The following is a 19752-nucleotide window of genomic DNA, read 5'->3' as shown; positions in this document are numbered from 1 at the left end:
ACTTTCTCCCATTCTTTACTTTTTTATTAGCCAATCAAAGTGGCTTCCGAAAGCTATTTGTGATTTGTGAAAAATAGTGTCTTTCAAAATGCTGAGTGGAAGCATCTCGCTCATTTCGCCTTGAATTTATTATTCTAATCTCAACCGTAGAGACAGGATAATGCAGCTATTAAGTTGGGGGGCAAATTCGTTTCTCAGGATTTAAAAACAAAAAAGAAAAAAAAAAAACACTCGGCATTATCTCTCCCTCCCCACTTCGTTGTAGAGGCCAAGGGAATTGAGGGCCTGTAGGGGATCTGGGGGAGGAGGATGAGGGAGGTAATAAGTGCCCTAAAAAGCTCCTTGGGGTACCCTAGGATGGGAGAGTGGATTGGCCTCCCCAGCCTCAGCTTCCCCAAATGAGATGCCCCAGCGGCTGTGTGCTGGAGAAAGTCACCCCGTGCCAGTTAAAGCGAACTGTGAGACAGGTTGTGCCACAGACTAGAAGTAAAATTTCCGGTGAACTGCCCGCAGAGCTGTCCCATTCTCCCCGAGGCCCATTGTGAAAAGCTGGGCCACTGCTTCCTTGTCGTAATTTTTAACTACCTGTTATAAAATTTATGGGTGGGTTTGTAAAAGAAACGAGGTCCCTGCATCCGGCTGAGGGAACTGCTTCACTTACTGTAGAGGAAGTTTGGGGAGGGGATGAGGGGACCCCCTGTTGGTTGGGGTGGGGCACCCAGCCGTGGAAGTCCCCATGCCAACATGACTCTGGAACCAAGAGAAGAGCTTTGGGCCTTCAAATCTCCAGCTTGTTGGGGAGAGTGGCTGGGTGGTGACTGGTGGCAAATAGTCTCTATGGGGGAATTTATTCTGGGCTCCCTCACACTGGATTCATTGCCAAAATCAGGGGTCTGGAGTCTCCCGTGTTCTGGTGTTTAGCATGGAAGGTAGAATTTAAGGAAAGAATAGATTCTTTTTTCAGGGCCTGCAAGGTGTGTCCTAGTTGCCCAGACATTGGAATTTTTCTGAAAAAGGCAGATGGGTTTGGGCCACCTGACCAGACAGAAAAAGGCTTCCTATGACCATGCACCCAAAGGAAAAAGAACTGGGAAGTAAGATCGATCATAGGCCTTAATTTTATATTTAATTCTAAAAAGATTAGGAGGAAGCTGCTATCTGAACCTAGGAACTGAGGAGACCTGACATCCTTAGGAGACCTAGGGATGGTCTTGGGGGGTGGGGGGATAGGAATGTCACTTTTCCGGAGAAAAGAATCTGGGTACGAGGGGCGCTTTGGGAGTTCTGCAGGCTGCTCCCCATTCTCGTCCGCCACGCCCCCCCCCCCCTCCTCCCCAAGCTGCCTCCGCAGGCCTGAACCCTCTCCGCTCTTCAGACCACGGCCAGGTCAGTCTTGGTTATGAGGCTTCCAGCCGCCTCCCCGTCCTGTTCCCATCTGGGGTGGAGTGGGGGCTTCCCCTACGCCCCAGTGGGAAGGATGTTGTTCTCTTCCTAGAAAAAAATGACTGGGGTAGGCTGAGCATCCCTTCTCAGTCCCTTCACGCCGCCGGGGCTGCCGTCACTGCCCCAATGCCACAAATCTTTGCAAAGCTGTGGTTCCCCCAGAGCCAACCTTAATACCCCATTTATTAAGGAAAATATGTAAAATTCGGCATGGCAGAGGGAGGCAGCCGACTCAGCGCCAGAATCCTTCCTTGTCTCCTGTCAGGTCCCCCCTTCGCCCTTCCGCGCTAGCCAGGAGCAACCCGGCCCGTGGGGAGTGGGCGGTGGGTGGGGGTGGGGTGGGGGGTCGGGGGATGCTCCCTCTCCGAGAGAATTGGGTAAACATGGCGACCGCGGCGCCCATTTGCACACGCTACACAAATGCATCGCATTCCCGGTTGTTTGCAGAAAATTTACAGCTGAGTAATAAAAGTTTACGATCGACTCACAAGTTGGATTGGCCACAAGAAGTCATGTGGATTCCATCCATGAACGTGAACTTTTTATTGTGGTTTGTCCGTTCGGAGCGCTCCGCAGAACAGTCCTCCCTGTAAGAGCCTAACCATTGCCAGGGAAACCTGCGCTGGGCGCTCCCTTCATTACTAGTATTTTTTTTTTATTAATCTGATTAATAATTATTTTCTCCCCTCATTTAATTTTTTTCCTCCCAGCTGGAGTTGCCGGAAGCTGGGAGCACCTGAGGAGGGGGGCGGGGGGAGAGGCTGGAGTAGAGGGCACCCCTCTCTCCCTTCCCGACCCTCTAGCCCCCCAAGGGGCAGGAGGAATGCGGGAACAGGAGTTGAGATAGGGAGCTGCAGATGCCTCCGCCCCTCCCCTCTCCTAAGCTCTCCCTCCTGCCCCCTTCTTGCATCTCTCCTTAATTTTATTTGGCTTTTTTAATTATTGGGACTATTCTTTTTTATTTTAAAATTTCTATAAAGTATATATATATATATATATATACATATATATGTATGTGGAGCTGAGACAGGCTCGGCAGCGGCACAGAATGAGCAAAGACGAGAAAGAGAGAGTGGGAGAGAGAGGCAGAGAGAGAGAGGGAGAGGGAGAGTGACAGCAGCGCCCGGTAAGTGTTTCCTTATTGGTTCAAATATGTAACTAATGGTCCGTAGCTGGGTGGCGGTTTCAAGATAAGGACAGCAGCGGCTTGTCTTGGTTAGAAAGGAGAGGGGGCGAGAGGGTGGGCGCGTGGCAATTATGGGAAGGAAAAGTGGGGGTGGGGGAGAAATTGGGTTAAACTGGAATATGGTAGTGGGGGAAGTATGTTGTCTTTATGTCACTGTACGCTGAAGTTGGGGGTCGGGGGGCCAGAGGACTGCGTGGGGCTCAAGGCCGGGGTCTAGTGCGCAGACCTTGTCCTTACCTGTTATAGATCTGCGGCCTTTTGGCTAACGGGACTGGGACAGAGAGGGCTCGGGAGCTCAAAATCCAGGGCAGAAGAGAGAACCTGTAAGCTGTAACCAATGCCCTCCGAGCAGAGTCAGCCCCCCAACCCCCAAACAAACTTTCCAGTGCCCCCTCCCTGCTCCGCAGCCCCCTCCCTCCCGGAGAGCGCGACCGCTAGAGCTCACACATGCGCAGTGCGGGCCCAGGGCCTGGCCGCGGAGCAGGAAGAGAGCGCAGCTAGGCGGGCGGCGGGGCCTGTTAATTGGCAATTAGGGGGGAGGCTGGTGGCTGGTGCGCGTCAGCGGAGGGGAGAGCGTCTGCCCACCCCCTGCTTCCACCCCCACTCGAGCGGATGGAAAGATGGGAGGTGCTCTGCACTGCGGATGGATGGGTGGGGGTGGGGGACTCCGTACTCAAAAGCCATCTTGTGCTTGGAGAATGGGGGCCAATCTGCTTTTTCTCCCCCCACCCCCGGCCCGGCGTTCTCCACCCCCAACCGCGGCCACCCCACCCAGGATACCAACTGGACTGCTTCACCCGCGTAGCCTGGCTGCTCTGGGCTGTGATCTGCCCTGTCTGGGGCGGAGGTGGGAATTGAAGAGGCCCTAGAATGGGTGGGGACCAGTGACCAGGCCTCGCCGGCAGGGCCTCCTGAATGAGCAGAGGTAGTGAGGTCTCAATGCACGGCTGGGGCACGACTGACTTACGGGGTCGGGACTCAGAATTGGGCGGCCCGGAGGGTCCTGGGCGCTGGGGATCTTCCTAATAATTGGTGCTAATGGCGTGTTGTATAGTCTTAACCCAACACATATGGTTTCATAACACAGTGGCTTAATTTCTTCCAAATGTACGTGGCCCTGAATGTGTTGCAGCTTGATATATGACCCCGCCCTGCTCCCTGGCCTGGGTCCGAGGCGGCCCCTATATGTGTGAGCTTCTGTTTATAAAGGGCAACGCACACACACTCGCTTACACACCCAAGGCAGACACACCCCAGAGCTGGGGGAGGGGAGGGTGCATACTTCTAGAGAGAGATCCGAGAGTCTGGGGGCCAGAGTCCCCTTCAGCCCGAGCCAGGAGCACGCCCCCCCCATCCTCTCCCAAACGCGCGACTGGGCTTCTGCGCCAAGCCCGAGTGGGGGAGGGGACCACTCCTCGATTTCCTGTTTAAACCCAGACTAGTCGCCTGGGGGGTAGGGGGGGGGATAACCTGTTTTATCAAATTTTTAAAAATATAGTTCGACTGCATTCAAATCAAACCCCTTGGGCCCGAGTTGACGGTGAATCTTCCCTCCCCTCCCCCCACAATCCCCTTCCCTTCCTCTCTTGCCCCCCCAAAATTCCCCTTTCGCAGCCGACATAAAGGCCTGGGAGGTATTCTCCCGGGGGAAGAAATGGCATTTTCTCTCCCCCTTCCCCCCCGCCCCCCCCGCAATAGGACTTCTGTGTGTCGGCAGAGGCGTCTGCCGAGGGGCTAATTTCGCGTTCCTTGTTTACGATCGAGAAAAGCGCTTGGCTCTCCCCAAATGGGCCCAGCCCGCCGCCCGCTCCGGCTGCCGCGCGCTCTTTCGCCGCCCCGGCGCGGCCCTGGGGCTGACGCCCCGGGGAGCCAGGCCGCGGCCGCTCAGACCCCGAGTCCGTGCGACCTGCAAAGGGCGAGGGGAGTACCGTGGGTCAGTGGAGGGGCCCCGGAGGCCTGAAAATGGGAGCTTTTCTCCTGGCGTATTCTGGGAACCGCCGATCGGTGAGGCCTCTATTTCTCTTTCGCTGTATTTTGTCTGCCCCCGCCCCAGCAGATGGCCGCACTGACTGGGGGAGGGGGACAAGTCTTTGTTCACCGCCCCCCCCCCAGGACAACAGTTTCCGGAGAAGGCCACTCGGGCCAGTGGGGTTCACCTGGAATACTAGAGGGGGCCCCCTCCCTTTGGAGGGGTGGGCCTGGGCTAGGCTGGGGTATCACCTTCGGCCTACAGGGATCTAACCGAACGAAAGTGGTTAGTGAGATTTCACAGTGGTAGGGTTGGTGGTTGTCGGGTTAGTAGCACCATCCTGAAATGTCCTTATATATTATTTTTATACATTGATTTTCTGTCCCTTGTTGGCTATGGTCCTGCAGGCTCCCACTCATTTCACCCCTAGACTCTCCTCAGGACCCAGAGGGATGCAGAGACAGTCTAGCCGCAGTGACTGGCCCTAGTTTTCCATTTTCTAGTCTGGCCAGGGGAAAAACCCAGCCCCAAACGCCAGCCCCTTCCTTCCCTCCTTACTCTCAATTTTCCTTCCTTTCTTTCTCTCCCTCGATGGCACTCAAACAGAAGCACAAAAGGGGCCACCCGTGGCAACCCTCACCCTCCTTGCAAGCCAAATTCCCTGTGGACAAGGTCCTAAGAGCAGGAGGACACTCCTGTGATTATCTAATAATAGCCAGAGCAGCTGAGAATAGAATCGGGCTCAAGGACTCTGCACACCCAGAGCTAAGGCTGTGCAGAAGCCCTGAATCCATGGGTCAGGGTCTGATGACACTCCCTTGAGCCCAGGGCCCCCAGCAGTCTCCACTGAGTCCACTCTTTGGGTACCTCAGGCCTGTCCCTTACGGGGCTTTGTCAGTCCTGCCACGGGCTGTATTTCACACGCCAGCTCCTAGCTAAGGAGAAATGGGCAGAGCAAACCCTTTCTCCCCCTGGTCTGACAGTTGTGATCCCCACGAAGAATGCGACCTTGTTTGGAGAAGGCGGCCTTGTTGGGTTGGCTGTTATGTTCCGAAACCAGGCTTGGTAGCTTTATACGTTTATTAGATAGAGGCTCAAATGTACGGGCGCAGACTTCTGCACGAATATATACAGACTCATGTTTCCTCAGTGGTTAATTGTGTATTACCATGCCTATATGCGCTCAAACACCATTTTATGTGCGTGCGAAATTTTGTTAGCCCTCACTAGATGGGCTTAGGCTCAAGGAGGCACTGGGTGCCCTCTGTGCGTGCTCTGCTGAAAATGTGTTCGTGCTGGAATCGGAGTATGCGGGTATCAGTAACCAAGAGATGCCACAAAGGTTTTCTTAGACCTTATTGCCTTTGCTGTCCAAGCAGCTGGGCTGGGGAAAGATTGACTTCCTTCTGCTTCCTCTCCACACCTCCCTGCAGACTTCCCCAACTCAGGATTGTTTGAGCAGGCGAGCCCAGTTGTGCTGAAAGTGAGTTCGGTGGGAAACTTTGGTCGGTGAGGCATGCCTGTGAGCAGTTTTGAGCAGTCGCTGGGCCCTGGTGTTCGAAGCCTCACTGAGGCGGCAGAGAAGATTGGAGTGGTTAATAAGGTGGCCTCTGGGCAATGATCTGGGGCGGCTGTGGACGGACTAAGGTGCCTGGAGAGGCCGCTGGAGAAAGCCAGCCAGACGGATGAGGGTGCGGTGAATGCCTATCTCCCCACTCCTGCTCGCTCTGGTTGCTGACGGGGTCTCAGCTTTGCCTGTGTCATATGTGGAGCGGACTAGGGGATCTCAAAGTTCCCCAGAAACCTAGATCTGGTTACTGGTGGAACTTTATTTTAATCCTGTCTGCTACCCAAGCCGTAGAGATAGCTGAAGCTTGGTCTGACTGCCAGTGGGCCTAGAGCACTGAGTGTGAGCCAGGGCTGAGAATTAACCAGCCTTCTTTCTCCCTTCTGGGGCCAAGGAAAGACAGAGGCTGGGGTATAAATGTCCATTAAAACCCCCAGGAAAGAAAGTAAGGATGGGAGAGGAGCTGGCGGGGGTTTAACTCCACTCCCTAGGTGATCAGGTTCCTCCCCAGAATCTCCTGTCCAGACTTGCCGCGGGTGCGAGGCGTGCAGCTCTTTCCCATCTTCTCTCGCACCAAGGGCAGCCTCGAGCTTTTAGGCCTTGGCGGCCCCGAGTGCCAGGATGACATTACCCCCAAAGTGTGCCCCTCATCACGGCCCACGGCCTCTGCCACGGCGCTGCAGCCGCCCCTGTTTATTGTGTCTGTGAGTTGTTTACTTGTTTTGTCTGCTGCCACCCTGCGTCAGAAACCCGCCAAACAGCAAACTCACCCAGGAGAACAAAGTGCGGCGCTATCCTGAACTCCCTCCCCTTTCCGGCACCCCGCTCCCGCCATTCCCACCTCCCTCGCTCTCCCTTTCCGAGGGGAGGAAGCAGAAATCGTCCTAAAATAGGGCAGCTGTTTATAGGGTCGGGGGAATTATGGAGATACCATAAACCTCCGGGTGTCCTGGTGGTGGAGAGACAGAGCAGCCCTCCCCTGGCCTCCAGCTTTTTTTCCTTTCCCCTGGCAACTGCTCGGTTAAGGGGGCCACACTCCTTGAGAAAGCCGAATCCCCCTCACCCCACTCCTTTCTGCAGGAGTTTTCCCTGAGACACAGGTTGTTGGGTTTTAAATCAGGCTAATGTTGGCGGATTCATAAAGCTAGATAAAGCATGTCGCTCTCCCCATCACCCTCCCTTCTCCTCAGCCCCCCAAAATAGCAGTGAATTTAAGCAAATCCTACAAAATTAAATTGCCCCTTCACTAAAGATCCTATAAATCTCCAATCTCGCCAGGTGTAGAGTCGGAGAGGCCGCTGTTCGCCTCTAATTTTGCTCCTGGCTATCAAATCTGAAAGAGTATTATTGAAGTAAGTAATATTCTCTCGTTTCTGAAATTAATTCCCCCCTCCCCATCTCTCTCCCTCTTTTCGCCAGCGCAGATTAAATGGTTCTTTCATATCTGCAAACAATAAAGGATCAAATTATTTATAGGGAAATGAGGACAGTGTTTCTTGTTGGCTTATTGTTCCAGAACTTTAATAATATTTTATTTTCAAGTGGGAAAACTTAGACCAGGGGAAGAAGAAGGAGACAGGTGGGGGGAGAGGAAGTGAGGGGAGGCAGGGAACCCACACACAAAACTCCTGCTGTATGTAGTAACTTTTATGACATTTACAATTTCCTCATGACAACTCACTGTGACGTCATAAATGCCGCGTTCTTGTTCTTGAATTTTACAATTCTCAAAACTTCCAAAATGGATCCAAGCAGTACTCTGCATGGAGGGATATAAGAAAAGCCAGAAAATTGGGGATCCTTTGTTTTCATTCTGGAGGCCAAAAAATATTCTGAGTGTTCTGGATTTTAATTTTCCCTCCTGGGCCAAACAGGACTATTTGCTTTCCCTCCCTGAAATGTCACTCAGGATCTGAATTCCCTCCCCATTCCCAATGGGGATGAGACACTATGTCTGAAGGCTTTCTGTATGCCCCCTCCTCAGTTGATACTCAGCTGCTTGGGACAGAGGTGGGAGGCTTGGGGGCCAGGCCCCTAAAGCCAGAAATGATTTCTTCCAAAGGGGGCCCAAATGGGCTCAGGGTTGAGTGCGATGGGATAGAGATGTTGAAGACCTACTGTACTTCTTAACCTTCAGCCAGAGAAGCCAAACAAATTCCGTTGTGGGAGTGTGTGTCTGCTGATGGTAGTAGCATTAAGTGGAGTGGTGGTAAAGAAAGGTCAGGCAGAAATCTGGAAAGAGAGAGAGAGAAGAGAAAATATGATGTGAGTTAGCTGAGCCCCTCCAGGTACCTTTCTTCTCTGTTTAATTGCAAATAAAGCAAAAGCAGCTTGGGTAGCCTCTCAACCTCTCAGCTCAAAAGCGCAGGCCTCTGAGGTGTTTGGGGCAGTTCTCAGGAGCTTGACATGCCCCATCTGGCCTTTTCCTCTATCCCGCCTCCCTGCTGCCCCCCAACTCCATTCAGCTGGCCAGCCTGGGCCCTGTCCCCAGAATATCAGCACCCCCAAATGGGATCCATTTCCGGGCTGGGTGTGTCAAATTTCACTTTTCTCCAAGTGTCTCCATGCCTCAACTTTGAAAGGAGAAAGAGCATTCTTTTTTGCAGTACAACACATGTGTGGAGAGGTATGAGCTCAGACAGTTTCCCCACTGGATCTTTGAGAAGCTGGGGGCTCCTTGGGTCAGCTATGCTGGGGTATCCCCAAGCAGACCCAGTTCCCTGCGTTCAGGTTCTCTGACGGACTAGGAAACTCTTTGCAAGCCTTTTACTCTGCATTCTGTGGAGATCAAAGGATCTCTTACACAAAACACTAGGCATTTGGAGTAGGATTTATTTTTTTAATTTTTAAATAAAAAAAATCCTATCATAAGCCAGTCGGGCCAACTGAGCAATCACTCTAGAACAGCAAAGCCTTAACCAAACAGTGCTATTGTGAGGTGAGCTGAACAATTATTGAAACTCAGCTTTCTCTGCAAGAGGGATTTCAGCCCTCGCCCAGTGGCACAAAAGGGGCCAGTGGGGCAACCGCTCCTCTCCCGCCCTGGAAGTCAAGGATCCAGGGGGTGGGCTGGGCAGCTGTAGGGGCTTCCAGGCAGCCAGGCGTTCAGGCCGACTGCTGAGTCCTGCGGCTCCAGTGCCCGCGTCCCTGAGCAGCCTTCGGAGGCGCCGGGCTGCAGTTGGCGCCGGCAGCCAGGAATGGAGTGTGTATGTATCTGTGTGTGAGGCTGGGTGAGTCACAGACAGCGGCGCAGAGTTGGGGGATCTGGGGAGAGAGAGAAGACTGGGAGAACACAAACTAACCAGGACCTCTGGAGAAGAATGGCCCCAAATAAAAATTCCAGATCTCATGCCTCTCACTTCACATACTCTTCCCCTAGAATTAATTAATATATTTCCCAGAGCAGAGTGGAAAGCAAAGGCAGGCAAGGTGAACCTTTCATGAACCCACCCATGAACCTCTCCAGGGCCAGAAGCCAGACCCAGCCACCCTCTCCCCAGTTCAGAGATACACAGGCCCCCAATCCCCAGTCTGGAGCAGGATAAGGCTGGAATAGGAGCCTTAACACTTGCCCTGGGAAACCCTCCAGTGTCCAGCCTCCAATGCAACCCTTGGGGACTCCCGACCAATGACTGCCCCCCATTTAGGCTCAGGGCACCTACAATGAGTTCTCTCCTATAATTAGTGTTCATGAAAAGCATGTGTTTTGGTTGCTGAGACAGGGAGCCGCAACTTTCCCCCTTTATTCCTTTTCTGTATTTTTTGAATTCTGTTTTTGAATCCACTGATTCCAGCTCCGAAAGCGAAAATCCGTTCTTGCCGCCAACCCCCCTCCCTATTCCAGAGGCCGAAGGGGCAGAGCAAGTCGGAGACCAATGGGCCTGATGAGGGGGTGTTCTCTGATTTCTCTAGGCTTGTTTTATAGAAACAAAGAACTAGTTCTCCCCCCTCCTTCCCAGGACTTGTGCATATTTACAAGAGCTCAACTGCAGTTTTAATAAAACATCTGTTCTTGCTTCTGCTGATGAGTTTCCATAATTGTTTTCAGACAAATTTAACAGGAAAATATAAATATATTTAGAAAAACCCAAGTCCCAGCTTTCCCCCCATAGACAGTCGTTCTTTTGCCAAAAAAATAAAATTAACATGAAATGAGAAAAGGAAAATATAATCCAAGGGAGGGAAGATTCGGCTCATCTGACTTGTTCTCCCCCCTTGGAGCGAATCCTTCCAGCAAATTTCAGCTGCATAATTAAAGATCTAACTGAAGGAAGAAGGCTTCTTTCCTGAGGAACGAAAGGTGATGGGGGAAAAGTGTGTTAGAAACTAATTTTGCCGAAAGTCTTTAAGCAGTGGCAGAATTTATTTGTATTTCTGCTTCCCCTTCTCCCCTCTTCCAGCATTTCTGCCTCCCCCCACCCCCAGCAGCTGGTTCCTGTTCATTATAAATTGGCGAGACCTTTCCGTCTCTGCCCTCTGTTTAGGGATGTAATAAAACACTTAACTTTCCGGGGCTGAGACTTACATTCTGCTCCTCAGGGCGCCCACCCCCTGCGCCCACTGCCTTTAGGCCCCAAAGGGGACTCTCCCCAACTTAGGCACCCTTTTCCTCTCCACACTTGGTTTAGAAGGGGCTCAAGAAAACAAACCCAGGCATCCTTGCTGGGGAGCTGCAGCGCATGCTTCCCCAGAAGCCCCTTCTTTCTTCCAAGGTCCTTCCTTCCCCCACCTACCCATAAAAGAGATTTTAAAATACATAGAAAATCAACAGTCATTGAAAGCGAAACCTCATTAAGACATCCTATCTTCCATCATTCAATTTGTTGTACATTGCAACAATTTAATATCTTGAAGGAAATATCACTGACATGATTTATCCCTCTAGCAATCTCTCTCTGAAGGGGGGGTGGGGAGGGAATTTACTCTCTCTTCCGGCCTGTTCTTCGTGTAACACTGCTGTCCTTAGGGCAGAATTGAGACTGGGAACTCAGAGAGCGGCTACTGGTGTCCAGGGGGGCACTGACTTGTTCCTTAGTTCAGCCCCCTCAGCCTTCCTTCCATCCCCTCCCCACTTCTCTTTCCCTCTCCCTCTTGCCCTCCAGGGGGCCTGGAGCCCCAGCCAGCTGTTGGAAACCCCTGCCCAGGCATGCCATGAATTCGAGGACAGCTGGATTCTAGAGCGAAAAGCAGCTCATGCTGGTGTCTGTTTGTGTACCTGCCATGACACCCCAAAAGAGACAACTCATCTCAAAATTTCTTTCTTATTTTAAGAATCCTCCTCTACACTTCACCTTCATTTCCTTGGGGAGAGGAAAGTATGGTCCAGGAGAGGGAGCCTTTATAATTATAGGGGCCTTCCCCCTGCCCTTCTAAACACCAACACATTTCTCTCCTCTCTGAAGGACTGGGGCTGTATTTTTAAAAGCCAACACAAATTGTCTCGCAGGAAGACTCTTACATCCCGTTACGAGGTTCATGTATTAACTAACATGTTGTCTCCATCAGCTCCTACATACTGTCTGCTTTTGGGTTCAAAACTTTATTTTTCCCCCCTAGCGACACTCCAGGGAAACCTTAACGTTACAGAAGATGAATAAACGAGTTTTTTTCCCAGTGTAGTCCCGTTTATGGCTTTATTGCTACCCATTGATTACTCCGCTTTGTTACACAGAAGGAAAAGATCATAAAATCCGGCGACATCCGGGTTCTTGTTATAGCCAGTTCTCCCCCTCCCCAAAATGGTGAGGGGAAAATATGATCTGCCACTGTTCCCTTCGCTTGCCCCACCACCCCCCACTTTGTCAACTCAGAGCATTTTCGGCCTATGTTACAATATCAAAAGAAGTTTGGATTAATCAGGAGGAAAAAGCCCATCTGCACACCTTCCGCTGTTTCCGTTCGCCCACTGCGGCTCCTCAGAAGCCTCGGACTCAGCTGCCTTTTCCTAACCTTCTCTTCCTTTTTCTCAGCCCCCAGGTGGGAAGAAAATGGGGGTAGGGAGTTGCTGAGAGGCCTGGCCCCACCAGGTGTGGCTGGCCCTTGGGAGAGAGCGCCCCAGGAAACCTTGGCTGGAATCTCCAAGCCCCAGAGCTCAGGTCCAGGGGCATTTCCTTTGGCAGGACAGCGTCCAAGAGGGGCAGGGGTTTCTGCCCTGGGCAGGGGCTTGAGGCTGCAAGACGCTCTGTCTCTGTGTCCATCAGAGCCCCACCAGCTTTCTCTCTTTGGCTGGATGCTATGTGAATTACCCCAACGGCCCTGGCTGGCTCCAAATCATAAATTCTCACCAACATAAACAGGAGTTGATGTGTCTAGAAAGACTCTCAGAGTTCTTTCTTCTTCCTTTCTTCCTTTTTTTCTCTCTCTCCCACCTTTTACTTCTTTCTCTTCCTTTCCTATTGTATTTTAAAATAAATTTTCCCTTTTAGGCAAAAATGCTGTAAGAGTTTCCCCCAAAAGGGGTTCCTGAGCAGGAGGAGGGAGAGGAGGGCTGGGAGAGAGAGGAAGCAGATGCATGGCTCCTTTGCACACCTCAGCTCTGCCACTGCACCCTGAAGACTCAGCATTCCCTCTTTAGACTTAGGGGTTCCCCACATGCCCCCCGCCACCCCCAACTCTCAGACATACTCTACTTCCTCTAAACACCATGTCTTATGCAATTTCTTTCCATTCTTGATTTTTTAAAAAATTATTCGGGTAAAAATAGACTGGTTTAAAGATGGGAACTCGCTCCTTGGAGTATCAAACCAGATTTCCTGTAAGATTTCTGGGGAACCCCCTGAGCTGGGAAGGAGTTCCTCCTATGGAGAAATCAAAGTGTAATTTTAGAAGAGGGCAGATATAAAAGATGAAATCAAATTGAAAATACAGAGATTTCTCCTGTGGCCACAGCACAGCAAAGTTAGCTGGGGCTGAGAGATTTCCTGGGAGTGCAACTCTCCTTTTCTGGGCCTCAAGGCCCTGCTAGAGGACATTCACCCTTCCTTCACCTTCAAATCAGTTCTCTTACATATATATTTTTAAAAGAAATCCAAGTCTTACTTTCAAAGCACACACTTAGTCTCAACTAGGGAATCAACAGAAGCAGAAGCGATTTTTTTCCCCCTTCTTGACATCTGGCTTGCGATTGGCTAGGAGGGGGTCAGCTGACTTTGTCATTTTGTCTGTCCTGGATTGGAGCCGTCCCTATAACCATCTAGTTCCGAGTACAAACTGGAGACAGAAATAAATATTAAAGAAATCATAGCCCGACCAGGTAAAGGCAAAGGGATGAATTCCTACTTCACTAACCCTTCCTTATCCTGCCACCTCGCCGGGGGCCAGGACGTCCTCCCCAACGTCGCCCTCAATTCCACCGCTTATGATCCAGTGAGGCATTTCTCGACCTATGGAGCGGCCGTGGCTCAGAACCGGATCTACTCGACTCCCTTTTATTCGCCACAGGAGAATGTCGTGTTCAGTTCCAGCCGAGGGCCGTATGACTATGGATCTAATTCCTTTTACCAGGAGAAAGACATGCTCTCAAACTGCAGACAAAACACCTTAGGACATAACACACAGACCTCAATCGCTCAGGATTTTAGTTCTGAGCAGGGCAGGACTGCGCCCCAGGACCAGAAAGCCAGTATCCAGATTTACCCCTGGATGCAGCGAATGAATTCGCACAGTGGTGAGTTTTACAGCTCCGAGATATAAATTAAATAAACTGAACTGGCTTTATGACCGGCTTCCCTAGAAGAACGGGCGGAGAGAGTTTTTTATGGCCCCATAAAAACAATCACGCTCGTCTCCTCGCCGACGCCGAGACAGGGCCCCCTCTTCTGCCCCCTCTGCTCGCCTCCTGCTTGCTTGCAGGGGCCTGGCCCCCTCGGCCCCTGACGGATTGGAGGGCTCTAAGGCGAGTTGAGGGGGCAGGAACAGGGCAGGGGATGAGGGGAGGGGGTGGGGGAGCCCCCAAAGTCGAGTCAGACTGAGGAGAAGGGAGTGGGGGGAGAATGGGACAGAGAAGTGGGGAGAAGTTTCCCAGGGGCTAGGGCGCTTGGGGAGATGGGGGAGCCCAGACCTTGAGAAATGGGGCCTCATCCCCAGTGTTTTGAGATTTTTCTGAAAAATCAGCTTTTAGTTTACAGCTTCCTGCTTGGTTCTGTCCCCCCACCCCCCACACACCTTTCTTTGGGACACACCTACCAACCGGGGAGGGGGGGGGACTGAATGAGTTTAGGATCCTGGCTGTACCCCCAGTGGGGGTGGGGACAGCAGAGGGGAGAAGGCTGGAGCCGGAGGGGCCCGTGAGTGCTGGCCAAGTTGGGAGGGTCAGGGCTGTGCTAGGCTAGATCATCTGCAGAGGATGCCTTGCTGATTGTTTGTAGTGTGTTTTGTGCCCGGATCTCTAGGGGTCGGCTATGGAGCGGACCGGAGGCGCGGTCGCCAGATCTACTCGAGGTACCAGACGCTGGAACTGGAGAAGGAATTTCACTTCAACCGCTACCTAACGCGGCGCCGGCGCATCGAGATCGCCAACGCGCTCTGCCTGACCGAGCGACAGATCAAAATCTGGTTCCAGAACCGCCGGATGAAGTGGAAAAAAGAGTCTAATCTCACGTCCACGCTCTCAGGGGGCGGCGGAGGGGCCGCGGCTGACAGCCTGGGCGGAAAAGAGGAAAAGCGGGAAGAGACAGAAGAGGAGAAGCAGAAAGAGTGACCAGGACTGTCCCTGCCACCCCTCTTTCTCCTGCTCCCTCGCTCCCCCCAATACCCTCCTAATCACACACTCTATATTTATCACTGGCACAATTGATGTGTTTGGACTCCCTGAGACAAAATTAGGGAGTCAAATATGGACCTGAAAAGTCAACTCTGGACGCCCCCCTCCCTCACCGCACAAACTCTTTTCACCAGGCGCCTCCTCCTCCTCGCTCCCTCGCTAGCTCGTTCTCGGCTCGTCTGCAGGCCCCTTCCCCCGCCCAGGCCTTGGGGCTCGTCCCTGAACCTCGCTTTAGACTCCACAGATCTCCCTCCAAACGAGGACTTGGCCTCCCACCCCCTCGGCGCCCCCCATCCCCGCCCCCGTGCAGAAAGCTGGCTCCCGGGCCCCGGGGGCCTCTGCTCCCGGGCCTCAGGGCCCGGCCTGGCAGCCGGGGAGGGCGGGAGGCCCGAGGAGGGCGCGTCCGGGCCCCACAGCAGCCCCCAGGGCCTCCCCGCAGCCCCCGCCCGGCCCCTCTGCCCCAGCAAATGCCCAGCCCAGGCGAATTGTATTTAAAGAATCCTGGGGGTCATTATGGCATATTACAAACTGTGACCGTTTCTGTGTGAATATTTTTAGCTGTATTTGTGGTCTCTGTATTTATATTTATGTTTAGCACCGTCCGTGTTCCAATCCAATCTTAAAAAAGGAAAAAAAAGAGAGGGAAAATTACGAAAAGAAAAAAAAAGTGAGCGACGTTTGTTTAGCCAGTAGGAGAAAAAAAACAAATTAAAAAAATTCCCTCGTGTTACCTTCCTGTATAAATCCGACCTCTGGATCCGTTCTCGAATATTTAATAAAACTGATATTATTTTTAAAAGTTTATATCGGGATTTCTGTTACTTCGCTCGCCCGCCGGCCTCAGGCTTAAAGTTGGAGCAGGCTCTGAGCGCTCCCGCGTCTGCCCGCCGCCTGCGAGCCCCCGGCCCCCTGCACGCGCCTGGCCCGGCCCGGCACCGATCCCGGCCTTGCGGTTCTCCCGGGGGTCGCACTGGGGGCTGGGAGGCCTCTCTGGGCTCCCCACGCAGAGCAACGCACTCAAACCGCAAAAAAAAAAAAAAAAAAAAAAGGCCGCATGGGTTTGGTTGGGGGTAGAGTGGGACCCCGGGTTGGCCGCATTGGTCTCCGGCCCCACACAGGCCTTTCTTCCTGTCTTTGGTAGTTTGGGGTCCTCGGCTTCTGAACCCCGGACCCCCAAAGGCCAGAAAGGCTGCATCATCCAGGCCCCAGGTCGCCCCCGCCCACTCCTCGGAGTAGGGAGGGAGGCGCCGGAGCTAGCAGGGCAGCCCCCGGCCCGCGCCAGGATTCTTGCGAAACGTGGCGGAGGCGGAGAGCCGAGGGGAAGAAGACCGCCGGGATCTGAGCCCTTCTGCAGGGCCTGAGCGATTCAAGGACATCTCGGAAAAGAAAGCCTGGAAACTGATCTCTCGCCTGCTCTGGGACTCCTGACGTGGCCGGGACCAAATTCCTTCTTCCTTACTTCTCCAGCCCGTCTTTTCCTTACTGTTTCTTCTCCCCTCAAACTAGGCCAGTGAAGAGCGCAGCCAGACCCTAGCCCTTCCCCAGCTCAGGCCGTCTTTCCTAAGCCCAGCCAGAGAAACCTGAGTGGATGTAGGGGGTGAGGTATTGAGGGGGTCTCCCGGAGGAAAAAAATCCGCCAGAGTTTTCCAGACCTTCCAGATCCCCGCCAGCGCCCCCTCCAGCGCCTCCACCAGCGGGGGGGGGGGCGAAGGGGGGCTTCCCCTGGCAGGGGCGGAGATTTCCTGGGGAAAGACAGGCAGGAAAGAATAAGACTTGGAGCTAGGGGAGGGGGGTCGGAAAGGGGCCGAATGGCTGCCAAGGCCCTGGGCTCAGGCTGTGAAGGTAGACTAGGCGCCTGCCCTGCCCGCCCCCCACCCCCACCCTCCTGCCCCCAACCAGGTCCTTTGGGAGACCTCCAGATCGCTCAGAAATTGCTCTCCCTTGGACCTTCTGAACCCAGGTCCCTGGAAAGCCTGGTTCATAGGCCTTTTCCCCAAAGGGCACAAAACAGGCCTTTTCCTTTGCCCTGCTCATATAATATTTGTAGAAGCTTGGATTTTGCTTCTCCATGCCCTCAATGAACATATATTTTCCATTCAAAATACTTGGCATGGGTACCACACGAGGGTCATACACAGGGATGCAGAGCAGTCCTCCAGTTCATTATGTCTGATTCTTTACCTAGGCAGCTAGCCACTCACCCACCCACACACACAATTGAAAATTGCCTTGATGTCACTCTGGAGTCCCTGGGGTGATGAGAAGGCCTACCTATCTTCCCCTGGCTCCTTACCTCCAGGCTTACCCCAAAGTCCCCAGCAATCTTAGTCCCAGGAGCCCTCTATCTAGCTCTGTCCACCCAGGACCACTCCTCATGGGCATCCTGTCTACCTCTCCAGAGGCTGGGTTCATTTTCTCAGTCTGACAGGCACCTCCTCAGCGGTATCAGGGCTCCGGGGCCTCAAAGGAAAGGGACCTGGACCCTTGATTTAGAGAACCTGAGATAAGGCTCCTCCAGCCTGGGTTGGGGCTCTCCTACCTCAATCCCCTTCTCAGCCATTTTTGAACATTGAAACTCCCTGGGGTTGTGGAGGATGGGGCTATCCGTTATCAAAAAACGCTCTGCGCATCCTGGTGAAGGCTTATCTCCAGTTAAAATTAAATACAATTTAAAAGGCCATTTCAGGAGTTTATTGCAGCAACACCCAGCTTCTCCTCTACAGGGTAGAAAATCCTGAGAGGCCTGAAGGCCAGCCAGCGAGCCAGGATGCAATTCCTCCAAGTAGGCACCAGGTGTCGCTGTGGGCTTGTTGTCCCGGCTACCCCCCAATTCCAAGAACCATTTTTTTTTTCTCCCCCTTCTCTCCTTTTCTCTCTCTCTCACTCCCTCTCCCCCTTGGTTGGGCTTTGCCAACATATCAAGATGCGTTTCGCCGGCTTCCATCACTAACCTCCCGGAGGTCATCAAGCCAAATTTATGAGTGGCCGCTCGAGTCACGTGACTCTATTTAAGGCTCCCTTATTTGGGAAGAGCGCATAGGATAAAGAAAGAGATATCTCCACCTATAAATTGTGCACTTTGGAGAACAAAAAACCCCTCAACTTCAAAGAGTCACAAATCACCCTTAATCAAAAAGGGTGCAGAAATTTTTTTTGGGCCCTCCCCGCCATGAGCTCCTACGTAGCCAATTCATTCTATAAGCAGAGCCCCAATATCCCTGCCTATAACATGCAAACTTGTGGGAACTATGGATCGGCCTCAGAGGTGCAGGCATCCAGGTACTGCTACGGCGGATTGGACTTAAGCATCACTTTCCCACCGCCTGCGCCTTCCAACTCTCTCCACGGGGTAGACATGGCTGCCAACCCCCGGGCTCACCCCGACCGCCCCGCCTGCAGCGCCGCAGCCGCTCCGGGACACGCTCTGGGCAGAGATGAAGCGGCTCCTCTGAACCCCGGGATGTACAGTCAGAAGGCGGCTCGCCCAGCGCTGGAGGAGCGAGCTAAGAGCAGTGGGGAGATCAAAGAGGAGCAGGCGCAGACAGGGCAGCCTGCCGGACTGAGCCAGCCACCGGCCGCGCCACAGATTTACCCGTGGATGACCAAACTGCACATGAGCCACGGTAAACTTTAGGACTTCATTTTGCGCGCTCGGGTCCGCCTGGGTTTTATAGGCCATGCGGGGCAAATAAAGAAAAAAAACCTGCGGCCATAAATTTTACGATCCAGGCATCAATGGCTCGTAAAACTGTCCACTAAAAGGCTTAGAGGCTGTGTGCGCCCAAATTTACGACGACATAATTGGATCATAGGAACAAAACGTGTATAAAAGGCAATATTCAATTTTTGGGGGAGAGGGAGGGAGTTAAAAAAATAGAGGGATCTGAAGGGTGAGGAGCGCGGGGCTCCAGAGCGGGGATCCCCCCGCGGTCCCTCCTCCCTCCCCTGCGGAGCCGGCTCGGCCGCCGCTTGCGGCTCCGGAGGATTCCAGCGACTCGGGAGGGGCGGGAGGGGGGTCCCCGGTGCTCGGATCTCGAGGGTGCTTATTGTTCGGTCCGAGCCTGGGTCTCCCTCTCCCCCCACCCCCAGCCCCTCCGGCTGCTGAGTGAAGGCTGCGGCGGAAAGTTTCCTGCCTGGGCGGAGGCTCCTCTCCCGGGGCCAGGCTGGGCTGGGCCGGGCCCGCCTGCGGCCCGCCGGGCCTGTCCGGCCCCGCTCGCGTCTTCTCCCTCTGGCCGCGGGTGGGGGCCTGGGGCTGGGATGGGGACGCTGGGGTGCTGCACGCTATTCACCCCTTCCTGGCTTGGGGGGTTTATATTCCAGAGACGGACGGCAAGCGGTCCCGAACCAGTTACACGCGCTACCAGACTCTGGAACTAGAAAAAGAATTCCACTTTAACCGCTACCTCACTCGCCGCAGGCGCATAGAGATCGCCAACAACTTGTGTCTCAACGAGAGACAGATCAAGATCTGGTTCCAGAACCGCAGGATGAAGTGGAAGAAAGATTCCAAAATGAAAAGCAAAGAGGCTCTCTAGAGGCATCGGGGAGGCCCGCCGAGAGCACCCCGAGCCCGCTTCGGTCCCGCGCCTTTCCCTGTCGGTTTTTCCTCTCTAGATATCTTGGGGGCAAGAACGGGGGCTGGAGCGCCGGTTCCCCACCTCAGACAAAAGCTCTTTCCCTTGGCATTGCGCATCCCTACCGACCCCAGGTTCCCGCGGGGCTGCCCGCGCCGACCGGACTCCCCTCAGTTCTGCTCAGCACCGTGGTCCGGGACAAGTTCCGCAGGGGACCCCCAGACGGCTGTGGCACAGGAGCTGGTGCTGAGC

The 19752-nt window shown here is 53.4% G+C and overlaps 2 protein-coding genes and 1 non-coding gene across 8 annotated transcripts; all 3 read left to right on the top strand.

Moving 5' to 3' along the window:
* Nucleotides 1-2479: 2479 nt before the first annotated feature.
* HOXC6 (homeobox C6) lies at nucleotides 2480-15730 on the top strand. 6 transcript variants are annotated; one of them, XM_059886859.1, is made up of 3 exons: nucleotides 2480-2569; nucleotides 13606-13831; nucleotides 14556-15730. In XM_059886859.1, exons 2-3 carry the CDS (start codon nucleotides 13678-13680, stop codon nucleotides 14861-14863), a joined length of 462 nt encoding a protein of 153 aa, XP_059742842.1. In that variant the 5' UTR covers nucleotides 2480-2569; nucleotides 13606-13677; the 3' UTR covers nucleotides 14864-15730. The 6 variants fall into 6 exon arrangements, with proteins under 6 accessions (XP_059742842.1, XP_059742843.1, XP_059742838.1 ...); XM_059886860.1 differs by having other exon boundaries at nucleotides 2482-2569; nucleotides 13669-13831; XM_059886855.1 differs by lacking the exon at nucleotides 2480-2569 and adding an exon at nucleotides 4430-4633 and having other exon boundaries at nucleotides 13486-13831.
* Nucleotides 15731-18013: 2283 nt separating this feature from the next.
* Nucleotides 18014-19461, top strand: HOXC5 (homeobox C5). Its single transcript, NM_001191351.1, has 2 exons — nucleotides 18014-18549; nucleotides 19247-19461. The coding sequence occupies exons 1-2, from the start codon at nucleotides 18096-18098 to the stop codon at nucleotides 19459-19461; spliced, it is 669 nt and encodes a 222-aa protein (NP_001178280.1). The 5' UTR covers nucleotides 18014-18095.
* MIR615 (microRNA mir-615) lies at nucleotides 18921-19013 on the top strand. Its single transcript, NR_031135.1, has one exon. It is a non-coding gene; the product is annotated as a microRNA mir-615 (primary transcript).
* Nucleotides 19462-19752: the final 291 nt, after the last annotated feature.

This window comes from Bos taurus, chromosome 5 (assembly GCF_002263795.3).
Source record: "Bos taurus isolate L1 Dominette 01449 registration number 42190680 breed Hereford chromosome 5, ARS-UCD2.0, whole genome shotgun sequence".
Taxonomy (NCBI): domain Eukaryota; kingdom Metazoa; phylum Chordata; class Mammalia; order Artiodactyla; family Bovidae; genus Bos; species Bos taurus.
This window is presented reverse-complemented; position numbering and strand designations above follow the sequence as displayed.